Source organism: Narcine bancroftii, chromosome 6 (genome assembly GCF_036971445.1).
Source record: "Narcine bancroftii isolate sNarBan1 chromosome 6, sNarBan1.hap1, whole genome shotgun sequence".
Lineage (NCBI taxonomy): Eukaryota > Metazoa > Chordata > Chondrichthyes > Torpediniformes > Narcinidae > Narcine > Narcine bancroftii.
In genome coordinates this window covers 188740099-188757794 of record NC_091474.1, presented here as the reverse complement: position 1 = coordinate 188757794, position 17696 = coordinate 188740099, and the positions used below count along the sequence as shown (strand labels likewise).

At 42.6% G+C, this 17696-nt stretch overlaps 1 protein-coding gene across 2 annotated transcripts in view; it reads right to left on the bottom strand.

Annotated features, from left to right (window-relative positions):
• Positions 1 to 17696, bottom strand: part of LOC138736878 (ectonucleotide pyrophosphatase/phosphodiesterase family member 3-like) — a 120592-nt gene that overhangs the window by 30439 nt on the left and 72457 nt on the right. For both annotated transcript variants that reach the window (XM_069887026.1, XM_069887027.1), the window contains exons 15-18: positions 16860 to 16947; positions 13914 to 14086; positions 13744 to 13795; positions 3974 to 4128 (exon numbers count right to left, since the gene is read on the bottom strand). In XM_069887026.1, coding sequence (XP_069743127.1) covers positions 3974 to 4128; positions 13744 to 13795; positions 13914 to 14086; positions 16860 to 16947 — 468 coding nt within the window. The remainder of the gene's footprint in view (positions 1 to 3973; positions 4129 to 13743; positions 13796 to 13913; positions 14087 to 16859; positions 16948 to 17696) is intronic.

The window sequence follows — 17696 nt, the reverse complement described above, 5'->3', positions numbered from 1 at the left end:
AAGGAAAAATTCCACTGGAGGTTCGTGCTAGCCTCACTGGGTACTGCACTGTTAGGGGCTGACTTCCTGAGGGCTCATGGTCTACTAGTCAACATGAAGGGCAAGAGGCTGGTCAATGCTCGCATGTTCCACTCTGTACAATTGGACATGACAGACGCCTGCAAGCCGAAAATCACAACCATAGCAACCACCAGGGATGAGTTCTCTGACATCCTCCACAAGTTCCCCGCCATCTTTGAGCCACGCTTCGACGCTGCCCTGCCCCAGCACGGGGTCTTCCACCACATCCCCCCGCTGCATGCAAAGCCCAGACAGCTGCCACCCAAAAAGCTCCAGCAGGCGGAGGAAGAGTTTTCCAGACTACAGGAGCTGGGAATCGTCTGACACTCAGACAGTGCCTGGGCATCGCCACGCTACATGGTCCAAAAATCATCTGGGGGCTGGTACCCGGTTCCCCACATACAGGACTTCTCTTCCAACCTCCACGGCGCACGGGTTTTCTCCAAAGTGGACCTTGTGCGGGGATATCATCAGATCCCGGTGCACCCATACGATGTGGGTAAGACGGCCTCTTTGAGTTCCTCCACATGCTGTTTGGCTTAAAGAATGCGGCCCGGATGTTCCAGCGCCTCATGGATGTGGTGGGAGAGGACTTGGACTACCTGGATGATATACTGATTGCCAGTCACAACCGCGAGGAGCACAAAGCCCACCTCCGCACCCTGTTTGCCTGGCTGGCAGATTTCGGCCTTACTGTCAATGTGGCCAAATGCCAGCTTGTCAAGGAGTCCCTCCAGTTCCTGGGGCATACCATTTCAGCAGCTGGGGCTGCCCTGTTGCTGGAGAAGGTGGCGGCCATCCAACGTTTCCCCAAACCGTCCACCCTTAAAGGCATGCAGGAGTTCGTGGGGGTGGTGAACTTTTACCATTGTTTCATCCCCGGGGCCGCCCGTACCACGAACCCATTGTTCACACTGATGGCCACCAAAGAAAAAACCTTATCCTGGCCGGAAGAGGTGGACAAGGCGTTCGTGGCGACGAAGGAGGCCCTTGCCAGCACGATGCTGCTAGTGCACTCATGGCCGGAGGAGCACATGGCATTCTCCGTGAACACCTCAGCTACAGCATTCGGGGGAGTCCTGAACAATGGCTTGATGGATAATGGCACCCGCTGGCATTTTTCAGCAAGCAGCTGCGACCGCCAGAGCTCAAATACAGCGCCTTCGACCGGAAGCTCCTGGCGCTTTACTTGGCCATCCTCCATTTTCATTACTTCCCGGAGGGCAGGCCTTTCACAGTCTTCACGGACCACAAGCCCCTCACCCAGGCACTGGCGATGGCCAATGACCCGTGGACTGCCAAACAACAGCACCACCTTTTGTACGTGTCGGGGTTCACTACCGACATCCGGCACAGGGAAGGCAAGGACAATGTGGTGGTGGACACACTCTCGCTCCTGGGTTGGACTATGCACAACTAGCCCAGGCCCAGCGAACTGATGCAGAGACACAAACCCTGCGGACCGCCATCTCAGACCTCGAACTCAAGGACGTCCAAGAACCCAACAGCCCGGACACGCTGCTCTATGACGTTTCAACAGCTACGCCGCATCCGGTAGTCCCACCACACTGGAGAGCGAGAGTCTTCAGTCTGGTACATGACCTTGCTCACCCCGTGGTAAAGAAGACCGGGCGGATGGTCACGGAGCAGTTCATGTGGCACGGGCTTAAGAAAGAGGTGGCGGAGCTGGCCAGGAACTGCACCAGGTGCCAGACCTCCAAGGTCCACCGGCACACTCAGGCTCCCATCCAGGACTTCGACTCGGCAGCATGCAGGTTTCAGCACCTCCATGTAGATGTTGTTGGCCCCTTGCTGGTGTCCAGGGAGGTGCATTACCTACTCACGGTGGTGGACCGAGCTACGAGATGGCCCGAGGCTGTCCCCATCAAGAAAGCCTCTGCGGAGACATGCGCCAGGACCCTGGTCAGCCAGTGAATCGACCCGTTCGGGGTCCCAGCGCATATCACCAGCGACAGGTGTGCCCAGTTCACATCTGCTTTGTGGACCCAAATGGCGAAACTCCTGGGGGCGGGGGGGTCAAGTTCCACGACACCACGGCCTACCATCCGCAGTCCAACTGTTTGGTGGAGAGGTTCCACCAGCACCTTAAGTCCTCGCTCATGGCCAGACTCACCGGCCCGGACTGGGCAGACGAACTACCCTGGGTCCTCCTCAGGATCAGGGCAGCACCCAAGGAGGACCTGCAAACCTCAGCGGCGGAAATGGTATATGACGCACCACTGTTCCTGCCCGGCGGGTTCTTCGGCCTGGAACCTGACACTGCACCTGGGGACGAGAACCTGCTGGCAGACATCTGCAAGAGACTGGCCTCCCTGGCCCCACCACCCCCAGCACACCATGGCACTCAGCCATCCCATCTCCCCAAGGAACTAGATTCTGCCCAATTCGTGTTCTTTCGGAGAGGACCACAGGTGGCACCGCTACAGCACCCATACGAGGGTCTGTACAAGGTCCTACACCGGTCCGGCAGAACCTTCACAATGGACGTTGGGGGGAGGGAGAAACTTTTCACGGTGGACCGCCTGAAGGCAGCCCATCTGGACTTGTCGCAGCCAGTGCAGACAGCCAGGCGCAAGCGACGGGGACGCCCGCCCAAGCGGCAAGATGCGTAGCCAGTTCTGGGGGGTCTTGTGTGGTGGCGCACTCACTCAGGGTGAACCGGCCCCACTTGTAATGCCACGTGGCGGGGCACCCCTGGTAAGATGGCGCCGTTGGGGGTTTCTTCCTCACTCAGACTTCCTGCGTGGGGCGCACCCCGGGCAGCAATTGTGATGTCATCACGGTCGTGGTGACTGAACCAACACTGCCCTTAAAGGGGCATGTGCCAAATTCAAATAAAACAGTCATTAACGACCCTCAGCATGGTGGCTGTGCTTCTTACACTGCTCACACCGCCACAATGTTACATTTTTATTTTTTGCATCATGTGCGTGAGTGAGACTGCTAGACTTGTTTTTGTTGGATGCCAGTGATTGACTGCAAAAGGCATCAAATTAAAACTGAAAAAGATACCTGCTTCCAACAACCTACTAAATTCTCATAAGGTGAGTATCGCCATTTAGTACAAAATCTATTTCTACATCTTAAAGAGCTTGAATTGGAGATGAGAAGCTTGTGCATTAGAAGACTAATTTTAAATTAAATTGTATGTTGTGCCATTTGTATAGACGTGGAGTTTTTTTTGTTAAATGCCAAGAAAACAAATATCAACCACATTATCTTTTAATATAATTTCAATATATTTAAAATGGAAAAAAAGATTTATTTAGTTGTGGATTCAAGTCCTTTTTTAGGAGATTATCACATTCTGCAGGAAGACCTTAATGATCCACTAAAGTCAAGAAAAGCTGTGATTTTATGAAGTGTAAAAATGAGGCTGTGCCCACTCGTTCTGCTGTTGAGAGCTTTTGTAACAATATTGAAGAAGAAAGGGGAATTCTCCCAATGTCGTGACCAATAATCATCTCTCAAGTAATAATATCAAAAATCCTTGTTACCAATAGAATGTTACTTTCTGTATATTGGCTGATACTAATTAATCCAAGCCCTTTCTACTACAAAGTATATTGAAAGCCTCCTAATGTGAAGAGCAAAGATTTCCAGTCAGTTACATCTATAAATTCATCCTGATTTGCAATCAACATGCTTTGGAACCCAATATATTCTCCCCGTTCTCTTTAATTGTTATGATAAATGAGATTTCTTTGTTCTTTACATGCCTTTCTACATGTATTGACTTCAAAAATCCAATTTTACTGCCTATTCCAACCATTACATCCTCTCTGTGAAGCACCTTTTCACATTTAGTTTACTTATATCGTCGCAACTTCTTGCACTGAATGTGGTGTTCCTAATTAGTGAAGTGTGAAGTTATTGATAGCAACAAACTTACCGATTTGTCAACAGTATATGCACTCCATAGAGGCATTAAAATATCAGTGCTGTACCCAGTCGTGTAAAAATTTTGAGTCAAGACACAATACATGCTGTTCTTCTGTAATACTCTCGGTCTTCCATAAGGCATGTTTACAGCTTCAGCTGTTTTAACTAAAAAGATACACAAGGTTAACAAGGCTAATCCACAACAATTAATTTGCTAATTCCTTTGGTTGATAATTTCAAACTTTTGACAGAGGCACACAGAATATAGCACAATGGAATGCATATGGGCCATTGCTTGACTATTGTGTGAAATATGGCAAGATAGAGTTTATAAATGTTGTTAAGACTGTAGTTTGTGGCCTGATGAATATTTGATTGATCACTGACAGAGAGTGAGTGAGGCATAGAATGGTGAATAAGGTGGATTTGTAGTTGGGTTTTTTTAGGTACGGAGATTGGACTTAGATAGATTTAAGATGGTTCCTCCATCCCTCTTCCTCCAATTCCTTCAGCCCTTACTCATTCGCATCTCAGGATTCTCAAGTAATTTAGCTAGTGAGAGAATGTTCCTTCATGATGCTCTGCAGCATGGAACGGGAATCTTGACGCAGACCTAAGATGCAGAATGCTTCTAGAGAGTTAGGAGCGTCACTATTTCAATATATATTTTTTTAAAAATATTTTTATTGTTTTTACTAAAGAACATACAAACCAAAAGGGTACAATTAAATAAGATGGTATGGACAGTTACATAAACTAAACAAGATATTCTGTATATCAATAACATATACATTGTAAATCATATCCATAATTCATATTCTAACTAGTATATGCCTTTTCCTGGAAAAAAAACTAATATAAAAAAAAGAGGAAAAAAGAAAATAGTAGAGGAGAAAAACTCAGACCCCTTACCTAACTGCTCAAACCCCTTATCCAACCGCTCCTATTCCTTACCTAACTGCTCAAACCCCTTTATCTCACTATTTCAATATTCATAGATATTCACCAGGAAGGGAGATGTGGAGGTTGAAGAGTTTGAAGAAAAGCACACTGATATTCTGAAACATATTTGTATTGGAAAGAGTGTTAAAGATATTGGCACTGATTGAATTGAACAAATCCACAACGCCTGAAGGATCCATTCATGGATGCTAATGGAAGCAAGGCAAGAAATTGCGGGGGCTGTGATGGAGAGTTTTGAACATTCATTGGCCTTGAGTGATACCAGAAGTCCGAAGGTGTGTCAACAATATTCCTTATTTGGAAAGGGCTGTAGCGATAAGCCAAGAAATTACAGTCTGGTGAGTTTTACATCTGTGGTCAGGAAATTATTGGAAAACAAATTCACCAAGACAGAATTCATGTTCACTTGGAAAGGGAGAGTCTGAAATGGGGAGTCAGCAGAGAAATGCTATCTCACAAATTGTTATATGTAGATTGCAGAGAATCATGTAGCCTCCCTGTCTGAAACCTGGTCAGAGGTCACACCACGTGTCAATCTGATTGGACCCCGGCCTCCCATTAGTGCACACCTTACCATTGGCTCATTAATTGACTCAGTGTCATCATTGGTCAGATGCCCAACTCAGATCAGTAGAAACTCCAACATGTGGGACACTTCTCTCTCTCTCTCTGCTCCTTGTTCCTGGACTATGAATGCTGCTCTACACCAGGTCGCATAACTGTGGACATCACTGGAGGAGTGATTGGTAAGGTGTGGAACCATACTATTGTTTGGCAGTACATAGCAATGAGTTGCCCTCCCTTCACCACCCCCTCCCCCCTCACTTTGTTGGTACAGGGAACCCGGGTATGTGCATTTAAGTACCCGTTTTGTTAGAGTTTACACATGTGGGAGAGTATGGGAGGGTAAACAGCCACTGCTATCAAGGACTCTTGCACCTGATGTGTCTACTTATACTGTTATAGTTTTTGTCATCTACCTTGCAGAAGATAGGCAGCCACTGGTATCAGAGTCAAACTTAGTCCGATGTGAAGGTCTGTATAGCTATTAAGTAGTAATAGTGATTAACTATCATTTGAAGTCTTCTCCTCTTTGTTTCCCACGTGGCACTTGTGTCCAGACTCGTCGCTCATGAACCCTCCAAACCTGATACATTCCCAACACAAAACTGCATGGAAGACATAGTATACAGGGACTTTGGTAAGACTTTTGACAAGCCTCACATGGTAGGCCAGATCAGAAGATTAAAATTGGCCCGGTGATGGGAGACAGAGGATAGTGGCAGAGAGTCATGTTTCTGACTGAAAATCTTTATCTAGCAGTGTACCTCCAAGGTATGTGTTTGTTGGTAGCTAAGCAATGACAAGAGTTTCTGGATGTAATTCAGAAAGTGCAGGATCGTTTCATCACAAAGATGAGCAGTATTCTAAAGGGAGGATGAGGGAACCATGCCTGACAAGGGAGTCAAAGAGTATAAAAGCAAAAGAGAGGGCATACAGTTTTGCCAAAAATTAGTGAGAAGCCAGAGAACTGGGAAGCTTTTAAAAACCAACAGGTGGCAACTAAAAATGCAAAAAGGGAGAAAAGATGAAATATGAAGGTAAAATAGCCAAACTGCAGAAGAAGATAACAAAAGTTTTCTCAGATATATAAAGATTAAGATAGAGTCAAGAGTAGATATCGGACCACTGGAAAATGATACTGGTGAAGTGGGGAACAAAGAAATAGCAGATGAAGTGAATAAGTATTTGGCATCAGTCTTCACCTTGGAAGATAACAGCGGTATGAGTGTCAGGGGACAGAAGAAAGTGTAATCACTATTTCTAATGAGAAGGTGAAAGGTCTGAAGGTGGATAAATCATCTGAACTGGATGAACTACAGCCCAAGGTTCTAAAAGAGGTAGCTAAAGAGATTGTAGATTTTCTCAAGAATCAAAAGAGTCAGGAATGGTTCTAGAAGACTGGAAAATAGCAAATATCATTCCACTCTTTTAGAAGGGAGAGAGGCAAAAGACAGGAAATTAGCAGAGTTAGGCTAACTTCAGTAGATAACGAGATGTTGGAGGACCTCAGCAGGTCAGACAGCATCCATGGGTAGAAATGGTTAGTCATTATTTCCGGTCTGAATTTGTTATGACTTTGTGGTTGGTAAAATTTTAAAGAGTCCATTATTAAGAATGAGGTTTGGGGTACTTAAAAGTACATGATAAAACAGGCCAAAGTCAGCATGGTTTCCTTCAGGGGAGATCTTGCCTGAGAAGTCCATTGGAATTATTTGACAAGCAGGATAGACAAAGGAGTCTGTAGAAGTTGTTTACTTAGATTTTCAGAAGGCCTTTGTCAAGGTGGCACACACGAGGCTGCTACACAAATGGGAGCCCATGGTATTACAGGAAAAGTAATGGATAGATTGGCTGACTAGCATAAGGCAATGAGTGGAAATAAAGGGGGTAATTTCTGGTCAGCTGCCGGTGACTGGTGGTGTTCCACAACTTTTCATGTTACATGTTTATGATCTGCATGACAAAAATCGATGGATTTGTGGTCAAATTTGAAGATGATACAAAGATAGGTAGAGGGTCTGGGTGTGTTGAGGAAGGAGGGAGTCTTCAGGGGGACTTGGATCGGTTGGGAGAATGGGCAAATAAGTGGCGGATGAAATAAGCTTTGGGAAGTGTTTGGTCATGCACTTTAGTAGAATGAATAAAGATGAAGACTATTTTCTAAATGGGGACAGAATGCAGAAGTCCAAAGTGACTTGGGAGTCCTAGTGCAGGATTCCCTAAAGGTATACTCGGTAGAAAGGAAGACAAATTCAATGTAAGTATTCACTTTGAGAAGATTAGAACTTAAAAATTAAATTGAGTAGAATATAAAGCAAGAATATAATGTGGAGGCTTCACCGGGCAATGGTCAGACCGCATTTGGAGTGTTGGAAGCAGTTTTAGGCCTGATATCCAAGGAGGGATGTACTGAGAGGAGGTTTGAGAATAATCGTAGGGTTGATATATGAGGAGTGTTTGAGGACTCTGGCCTGGTACTGGGTTTAATTTAGAATGATGAGATGGTATCTCATTGAAACCTGAGTTGAAAGTTCAAATACTGAAAGGCCTGGACATAGTTATGTGGAGAAGATACTTCCAGCAGTGAGCGTGGCTAGGATCAAAGGGCAGAGCTTCAGAAGAAGAGAATGTCCCTTTAAAACAGAGATGGGATGAACATCCTTAACCGGGGGTGGTGAATCTGTGGAATCTGCCCACAGACAGCAGGAGAGGCCAAGTCATTGGGTATATTTAAAGCAGAAGTTGATAGGTTTTTATTTAGTTGAGACATCGAAGGTTATGGGAGAAGTAAAAAAAAACGGGGCTGAGAAGAAAAATAAATTAGTTATGGTCAAAATGCAAAGCAGACTCAATGGGCTGAATGGTCTAATTCTGCACCTACATCTTATGGTCTCATGGTTATAATACACAACATAGATGCTGGAAAGTGATGCTGGTCCAATTTTCTCACTATCACCTGTTTCTAAAAAAGGAGTAACAATGTGATTAATGGTCAGTGCATCAAAGGCCCTCTTTCTGTGCTATATTGTATGTATGTAATTTTGTGAACCTAATGTTAATTTTATGTAAGTAGAAGGATTGAATTATAATTTGAGAAATAAAGTATTTGGATTGAACGCCCCTAAAATTAGAAATACCTCTCTTAATCAGCATCTAATTTTCTACAATAGCTCAATTTAGATGAATAAAAAGAGAGACTGCAGATCCTGGGATTTGGAGCAAAAAACAACCTGCTAGAGGAATTCAGCAGGTAAAGCAGCATCAGTGAGAAAATAAGAATGGCTAAAGTTTCAGGTCAGAACCCTTCAGCAAGACTGAATAGTGAAAACATTTAGCTCTGGTGCAGGTATATTCCATGCATCAAAGTAATTTCTTTGCAAATTCAGAGTTAAAAAAGAAGCAAAGTGAGGTCTCGGCCTGTGATAAACCACTATTACACTGTGACACTGACTGGGCACACCTCCCGAGACCGATCCTACCCATAGCCCCTTGTATGCCATCCTTTTACTTTTGCATTGATCGGTAAAGAAGGTGGATGGTTGTTCGATAGTGCTCTGTTCTTTAGCTATTAAAAGTCTGATGTTTTTTCACTACTCAGCCTTTTTTGAATTATTGATGGTACATCGCGGCAACTTATAAGTGTTGGGACCATTGTGTTGGTTGGAAGGCAGTTTAAACATTAAACAGAGCAGTGATTGGTTGGAGTGAGAGCTGTAGATAAGGGGCAGTAAAAAATAAAATGAAGGGAAGCTCAAGCTGAGCAACCAGTGTAGAGTGACCAGTGTGTGAGTGGCACAGTGTAGGAGTGGAACTTTGAGGCTTTGGCGAGAAGGCACGGGTGAAGAGTAGGTAAGGCTTTTGCAGTGTTTATCTAAAAGTCACTAAATTAGAGGTAATCAAATAAATTAGGCATGCAGGATCAGTTGATGTGTTGTGGCTGCATGCTGTGGGAGTTGTTGAATCTCATTGTGGTTCCTGATGACTACATCTGCAGCAATTGTTGGTTGCTTGAAGAACTCGGTCTCAAAATTAGTGACGTAATCTGAGCATCAAACACTATGACATATCTGTGGTAAACCACTGTATATATGGATATGCTGCATACATGTTTGGATGTTCTAGGATACACCCCTTGATGACTGTGTAGGGTCCTCCTACTGACCCCTGAATAAAGGAGATTGTGCCTCAGGCCCCTGCTCAGTCCAGGACAGTCAACAAGCATGGACGGACATCAATTCTGCTGTGAATAAAAGCCTATCAGTTTCCCTACAACTTCTAGTCTTTGAAATTATTGATGGTGCATCAACATCAGGGAGAGGGAAGAGGTACCTCAATATTTTATTTCAGGAAGCAGTCATGCCCATAAGGATAGGTGCCTCAAATTCAGCCTGTGGTCAAGGACAAGAGTAAGTGACTGCAAGCAAGGTAGGTAGTGGGATCCAAGAGATAGTGCGGGAGGAGCTTCAGCCCTTGATCTTGTCTCACAAGATTGTGTGAATAAGAGTGGGGGATGCAGGAAGGATGAGCAACCTAACTATGGCACTGTGGTTCAGGAAGTCACTCAAGACAGGAGAGAAAAGAGTGGTAATCACGAATAATATAGTTAGGGGATGTAGAGCACGTCGAAAGAATCAAAGGCTTGTTGATCTAAACCAAGGCTTTTATTAATTAGAAGACTGGAGCGTATCAGATGTAAGTCGACCAGTCCAGAATGATCTGGTCTGGCTAGGAGCAACCCTTTAAGACCTGCCAGTAGGCGTGGCTATGCTCTCAGCCAATCACAATCATCCTACACTACAATCTATACATATACACATTGGTGATAGAATCTGTATTATTACAGGGAAATAGACAAAGTTCTCTGTTGCAGAGATAGAGCATCCTGAAGGCTGAGTTGCCTGCCTTGTGCCTGGGTTCAGGACATCTTATCTGACCTGCAGGCAAATTTGCAGTGGGAGGAGAAAGATCGAGTTGTCGTGGTCCATAAGGGTACCAATGACATAGGTAGAATTAGGAAAAAGGGAGTTTGAAGAGCTGGGGACCAAATTAAAAAGCAGATCCAAAAAGGTGGCAATCCCTGGATTTCTACCTGAGCCATGTGCAAATTGCCACAAGGTCCAGAATATTATAGAGTTAAATGCATGTCTTAAGGATTGATGTGGGAAAAGTGAGTTCCAATTCTTGGGAAATTAGCACCAGTATTGAGGGAGGTATAATCTGTTCAAAGGGGCAGACTCTATTTGATTTTAAAAGCACAACGAGAATAAGGACACTTTATCTGAATGCCCGTAGCATTCAAAACAAGGTCAGTGAATCTGGCATAAATCAGTACAAAGGGGTATGATTTAGCAGCCATTACAGAAACATGGTTTCAAGGTGGCAAGGATTGGGAATTAAATATTCAAGGATACGAGGTAACAAGGAAGGTAAGGGAGGTGGTCTAAGTTAAGGATGAGATTAAAGCAATAGTGAGAGATGATGTAAGATAGAAGGAGCAAAATGTTGAATGTAGGAATAGTAAAGGGAAAAAAAAACACTGGTGGGAGTTGTCTATAGGCCACCCAATAAGAGCATTACAATGGCACAGGGAATAAACCAAAAAATGTTGAAGGCATGAAAGAATGGAACAGCAGTTATCATGGGGGACTTTAACATCCAGATAGATTGAGTGAATCAGGTTGGTCAAGGCCACCTTGAGGAGGACTTCTTAGAATGCATCTGGGACGGCTTTCTTGAACAGTATGTTACTGAGCCCTCAAGGGAACATTCTATCTTGGATCAGGTCCTGTGCAAAGAGACAGGTAAAATCACAGTATGATTGAGTTTCTCATACAAATGGAGGGTACAATAGTTTGGTCTATAGCCAATGCATTATGCCAAAACAAGGGAAACTACAGGGGATGAGAGAGGAGTTGACCAGGGTAGACTGGGAACACGGGCTATATCAAGGGATGGTTGAGGAGCAATGGAAGACTTTCAGAGATTTTTCACAGTACTGAACAAAAATATATTCCAATTGAAAACAAGGGCAGTAAGACTGGGGATAGCCAGCTTTGGATAACTAAGGAAACAAAGGAAAGCACCAAACTGAAAGCTTGTGTACAAAGTTGTCAAGAATAGTGGGAAAAGGTTAAATCGCAACCAAGAACCAAGAACCATGAAGTGAGCAATAAAGAGAGGGAAGGTAGCCCATGTAAAACAGTTAGTTTTTATAATTATATAATTTTATAATTTTATAATTTTATAATTATATAAAGTCAATACAGTAAAGGTTGGTCCCTTGGAAGATGAGAATGGGGAGTTGATATTGTGTAATGAGGAAATGGCTGTGACTTTGAATGACTATTTTCTGTCAGCCTTCATGGTGGAGGACACATCTACCATGACAAAGACAGATGTTTTGGATGCAATGGGAGGAGGGGTCCTGGACATAACAACTATCATTAAAGTAATGAGAAAACTTGTGGGTCTAAAGATAGATAAATCCCCTTGTCCTGATGGAATGCATCCCAGGGTATAAATGAAATGGCAGAAGCTATAGTAAAGGCTTTAGTGATAATTTACCAAAGTTTTCTAGACTCTGGGCTCTCTGATTTTGAAGATGTTGAATGTCACACCACTATTCAAAAAAGGATGTAGGCAAAAGAGAGGGAATTATAGGCCAGTTAGTTTAACATCTATAGTTGGGAAAATGCTTAAAATTATCATTAAAGAAGAAATAGTGAGGCACCTGGAGTGAAATAGATCTATTAGGCAGACATAGCATGGATTCAGAAAAGGCAGGTCCTTTTTGACAAACTTACTGGAGTTCTTTGAGGATAAAATGAGCACAATAGATAGATGGACATTGTTTATCTGGATTTCTGGAAGGCATTCGATAAGGTGTCGCATAAAAGAAATACACAAGATAAAGATGCATAGAGTGACGAATTAGCATAGATAGAGGATTGGTTAACCAATAGAAAGCTATGAGTTAGGATACAGGGGTGTTTTTCTGGTTGGCAATTAGTGGTGCGCAGTGTGCCACAGGGGTCGGTGCTGGGCCTGTAACTGTCCATGATATACATTAACAATCTGGAAGAGGGGACAGAGTATAATGTAGCTAATGATGACACTATATTAAGTGGAAAAGCAAATTGTACAGAGGATACAAAGACTCTGCAGAGAGATATACAATGGATAGATTAAGTGAGTGGGCAAGGGTCTGTCAGATGGACTGCAATGTTAATAAGTATGACATTATCCACTTTGAAAGGAAAAACAGAAGATCAGATTATTATTATTATTATTTAAATAGCAAGCAATTGTAGCATGTTGCTGTTCAGAAGGACCTGGGAGTGCTTGTGCATGAACCTTCAAGGGAACACTCTATCTTGGATGAGGTCCTGTGCAAAGAGACAGGTAAAATCACAGTATGATTGAGTTTCTCATACAAATGGAGGGTACAATAGTTTGATCTATAGCCAATGTTGGTTTGCAGGTGTAGCAAGCTATCAAGAAGGAAAATGGAATGTTGGTCTTCATTGCTACAGGGACTGAATTTAGGAGCAAGGAGGTTATGCTGCAAATGTACAAGGTAGTGGTAAGGCCTCATCTGGAGTACTGCATAGTCTGGTCTCCTTACTTGAGGAAGGATGTACTGACTTTGGAGGCGTTACACAGGAGGTTCACCAGGTTGATTTCAGAGATGAGGGGGTTAGCCTATGAGGAGAGATGAGTCATCTGGGACTTTACTAATTAGAATGTAGAAGAATGGAAGGGGTTCGCATCGAAACATACAAAATTATGAAAGGCATAGATAAAATGGAGGAAGGTAAGTTGTTTCCACTGGTAAAGGGAGACCAGAACTAGAAGGCATAGCCTCAGAGTTGAGGTTGGAGATAGCCTACTCCTTCTCCTACTTCTTATGTTATAATATTGGCATCACATGAGTGAAGGAAGTTGTTTCCACTGGTAAAGGGAGACCAGAACTAGAAGGCATAGCCTCAGAGTTGAGGTTGGAGATAGCCTACTCCTTCTCCTACTTTTTATGTTATAATATTGGCATCACATGAGTGAAGCCTACATCTTTCAAACATGCAATATATTTTACAACTGTGGTTTGTAATAACAAGCATTATTCTAGTATTTGGGTAGAGTTTTTTCCCATAATTAACTGTTAAAATTGTCATAATATTCCAAATATTCTACACATTCAGAAATGCTAAATCTTTCTCACAAGAAAACACTCGTGAGAGCAATATATTATCCTACCTTCATTAGCAGTCAGGTTGATTCTCTCATTCATTTTCTTAATGCTAATAGTCTAAGGGGAATAAATGCATTCTTTTGATGTTAAGAGTTAGAATATTCATCTAGAAATCATTTTATAAAACTCAGAGAAGTTTGCAAACAGTTGATTAAGCTGCTGGTCATCTACTTACTGAATCATTGCATGAACATCCCAGATTATCACTTGGAGTCAGCGTGGTGAAGGGACAGTGGGAAGCACCAGATACCTCAGCTGGGAGTGCAGGATTCATGAGAGGATTCTTCAGCAGATGATTTAAGCGACCATGAGATCCATTATTAGGTGCAGGTGTGATATTCAACAAATCTAAGAGAAATACAACAAGCTTGTCAGTTTTCTTCCTTCAGCACTTCTTACAAATGATATGCATGAAGAAATCAGATTTCAGAGTACATACAGTGCATTACATACAACCCTGAGTTTCTTTTTCCTGTGGGTGAGGCAGAACTACTAGTGCAAAAAAAAACTACACATGTAAAAAAAAATCTGGAAACAAACATGCTGTGCAGTACAGTGTGACAGGGTCGAGGGTGGCTCGGGAGGAATTGGTAGAGCAGGTTGCACACACACATTTTAAAACAGAATTTGCAGAATGCTTTTTGCAAAAAGAGCCACAAAGTATCAGCTTGCCTGGGAGAGCATGTGATTTTTTGCAGGCAGGAAGAACAGTTTTGCTCTCAGAGAGGGAGGGTGTGAAAACAGAGAGAGAGGAGACAGAAATCAGTTCCCAAAGGACAAAGCTGACAAACTTTTGGAAGACTGTCTGGTCAAAGGAGAAGGCTGTCTGTCTGAAAGGTGACCTGAAAGAAGGCGGATCATCTGGAGAACCCTGCAGGGAGCAAGTTTCATCAGCAAGACTGATTGAGGAGGAATCAGTTGTGGATGTCGTAGAAGAGGATTCTCTCTCTAAAAACCATCAATAACCCTTCTGAGTGGTAATCATTTGCCTGTTAAGCACCAAAGACTGGTGAACTTTGTTAATGCTAACCTCTGTACACAGTACAAGAATTGCCTGCAACCAGTGAGATTGGACTGTGATCCAAAGAACTTTTCTAATCTTAAATACACATTACCCACACCTGCGCTTAGTATTAGAGGGGGGATTAAGTAGGTTAAGTAATAAGTTAAAGTTTAATACTGTTTTCTTGTTCAAATATAATTAAAAACGACTTCTGTTTAAGTAACCCTGTGTTGTAGTGCATATCTATTACTGATGGTTTTTGGGGTCCTCTGGACTCCGTAACCACAGATTTTTATAAAAAATCAATAAAGTGCACAAGTAAGAATCTGTAAATAAGTTCCTGATTGAGTTTGTTATTGAGGAGTCTGATGGTGGAGGGGTAGCAGCTGTTCCTGAACTTGGTGGTGTGGGTCTTATGAAACTTATACCTTTTTCCTTATGGTAGCAGCTAGAACAGAGTGTGTGCTGAGTGGTGTGGAAACTTGATAATTGCTGCTGCTCTCCGATGGCAGAATTTTCTGTAGACGTTCTCAGTAGTGGGAAAGGTTTTGCCTGTGATGTCCTGGGCTGTGTCCACTACCTTTTTGGAGGGCTTTATGCTCAGGGGTATTGGTGTTCCCGTACCAGACTGTGATGCAAATGTTCAGCACACCTTTTACCACACTTCTGTAGAAATTTGCCAAGGTTTCTGATGTCATACCAAACCTCTGCAAACACCTGAGGAAGCAAAGGCTCTGACATACTTTCTTCACAAAGCTATTAGTGTTTTGGTTCCGGGAAAGATACTCCAAGATAGTAACTCCCAATAAATTAATTTGCTCACCCTCTTCATCTTTGATCCCCCAATGATCATTGGATCATATACCCTAGTTTTCTATTCCTGAATGCAACAATCAACTCCTTGGTTTTAGTAACATTGAGTGCAAGGTTGTTGTTGGTGCACCATTCAGCCAAGTTTTCAATCTCCTTTCTATATGCTGATTCATCACCTTTATTCTTATACAACCCACTATCATGGTATCATCTGCAAATTTGTAGATGGTGTGATTATCGTACTGAGCCACACAGTTGTAGGTGTAAAGTGAGTAGAGGAGGGAGCTAAGAATACAGCCCTGTCGTGCTCCGGAACTGATTAAGATTGTGGAGGTGATGTTCTCATCACTCCTCACTGATTGTGGTCTGAGGTGAGGAAATCCAGGATCCAATTACACAGTGGGGTATCGAGTCCCAGGTCTTGGGAGTATGCTGATGAGTTTTGAGGGGGTGATGGTGTTAAATGCTGAACTGTAGTCGATAAAGAACATCCTGGTGACTGCATCAATGATTTAGCTTGAAGTTTTGACTTCTGAATTGGTGCCAGAGAAAAATGTGACATGGGTACAGAGTAAACAACATGTGCAGTAAAATCCCCATCATCCAGAATTCAAGCAACTGGCAAAGTATCGTGGAAAATAAATAGGTAAAAAGTACCAACATTTGAATTGGTGTCCCCTAGTGGTTAATTCAACAATCACACAACACACAAACTCAAGCTACTGGAAAATTCACTTATCCGGCATCTCCACTCCACATAGGTGCCAGATACCATGGGTTTTTACTGTATTTACTGAATTTAAAATCTAACAAAGGAATCTATGGATTTGTCCTAAAGTACTTTTATTTTTCCAGATGTTAATTTTGCATGTGTTAGATCTGTTTAAATACAAATCTCATATACCATTTCAGAAGGCAATCCCAATTCCATCTATTTTCCAATAACATTGCAGAACAATATAGAAAAAGTAACATAACACAATAAATAAATTACTTTAAACACAAGTTTCACAGAATATTGAGAAGTATGTTTTGAAAATGGACTCCGGTTCAGATAAGTCCAAATGTTTGCAATTATAACTACTCTTGCTTATTGAGAAAATGTGACAGTAAGAGACCACTTAAGGATAGGACCAATGATTAAGATACCCTAAAATACAACACAGCAAGTTGCAAAAGTTAACTTTAAAGCCAAGAATAAACTCAATGTGCCCTGATACATCTGCACTTTCAAGAGCCTATGAGGCTCCCCACTTGAAAAATTCCTTTCAACTGTAGTTTTTGTTCAAGCATCAAAGTACCTACCACACATTAAATTGTAGAGTTCTATATTGTCAAACGGATCAACCTCTGTCTTGAATTTGAAGCCAGGCCCATTACCTATAAAGATTGCCTGGAATTTTCCATCAAGACAAAAGAAAGGGAACACAAATCACAAACATAGATTATTAAATAAAAAGTTCAAATTGAATGAATGCTCTTACATCTTCCAAAAAGAATTCTCCAAGAAACAGGGCTTAACTATGTAATAACACTTACAATGGATCATTCATGAGCGTAACTATTTTCAGTCTCCCAAATTAATATCTATTTTATTCCATTTTGCAGGTAATCTTCACTGGAAATTGAATTAGGGTATATGTTACAGTTCTTTACATGAGTAAATATTTCTGTGAATTTTGCACGTGTACAAGTCAACGCTATGAGTGGAATACTTCACTAACTAAAAATTGAAGATTGGAACTTTGAGCTGTTGTGGAGGAAAATCGCAACACAAAGGGTTAACGGTTCACCCACAAGTTGCTTACAAGAACATACAAGAGTCAGTTGCATATTGCTTAAGTGGAGGCAGGGAACCTCAAGGTTGTGATTTATCTGGAGACACGCTTATCTGCAGACATGATAAGCTTTGGAATTCTGTGAAACAATGATTAAATTATTGCCAAATTTTGACAATGATAACAGGAAGCCCACGTGCAGGAATGCACTGGTATTTATTGTATATAAACTCTTTTAAAACTGGCTGTGAGCAGAGCAAGCTCAGGCTGGGTACTGGGCATGCTCTCCAAGATACCTTGCTAATAAAACTCTTCCGAAGCATTACCCTGGTGTCGGTAGTTGCTTCTTTCTCCGCAACAGCTG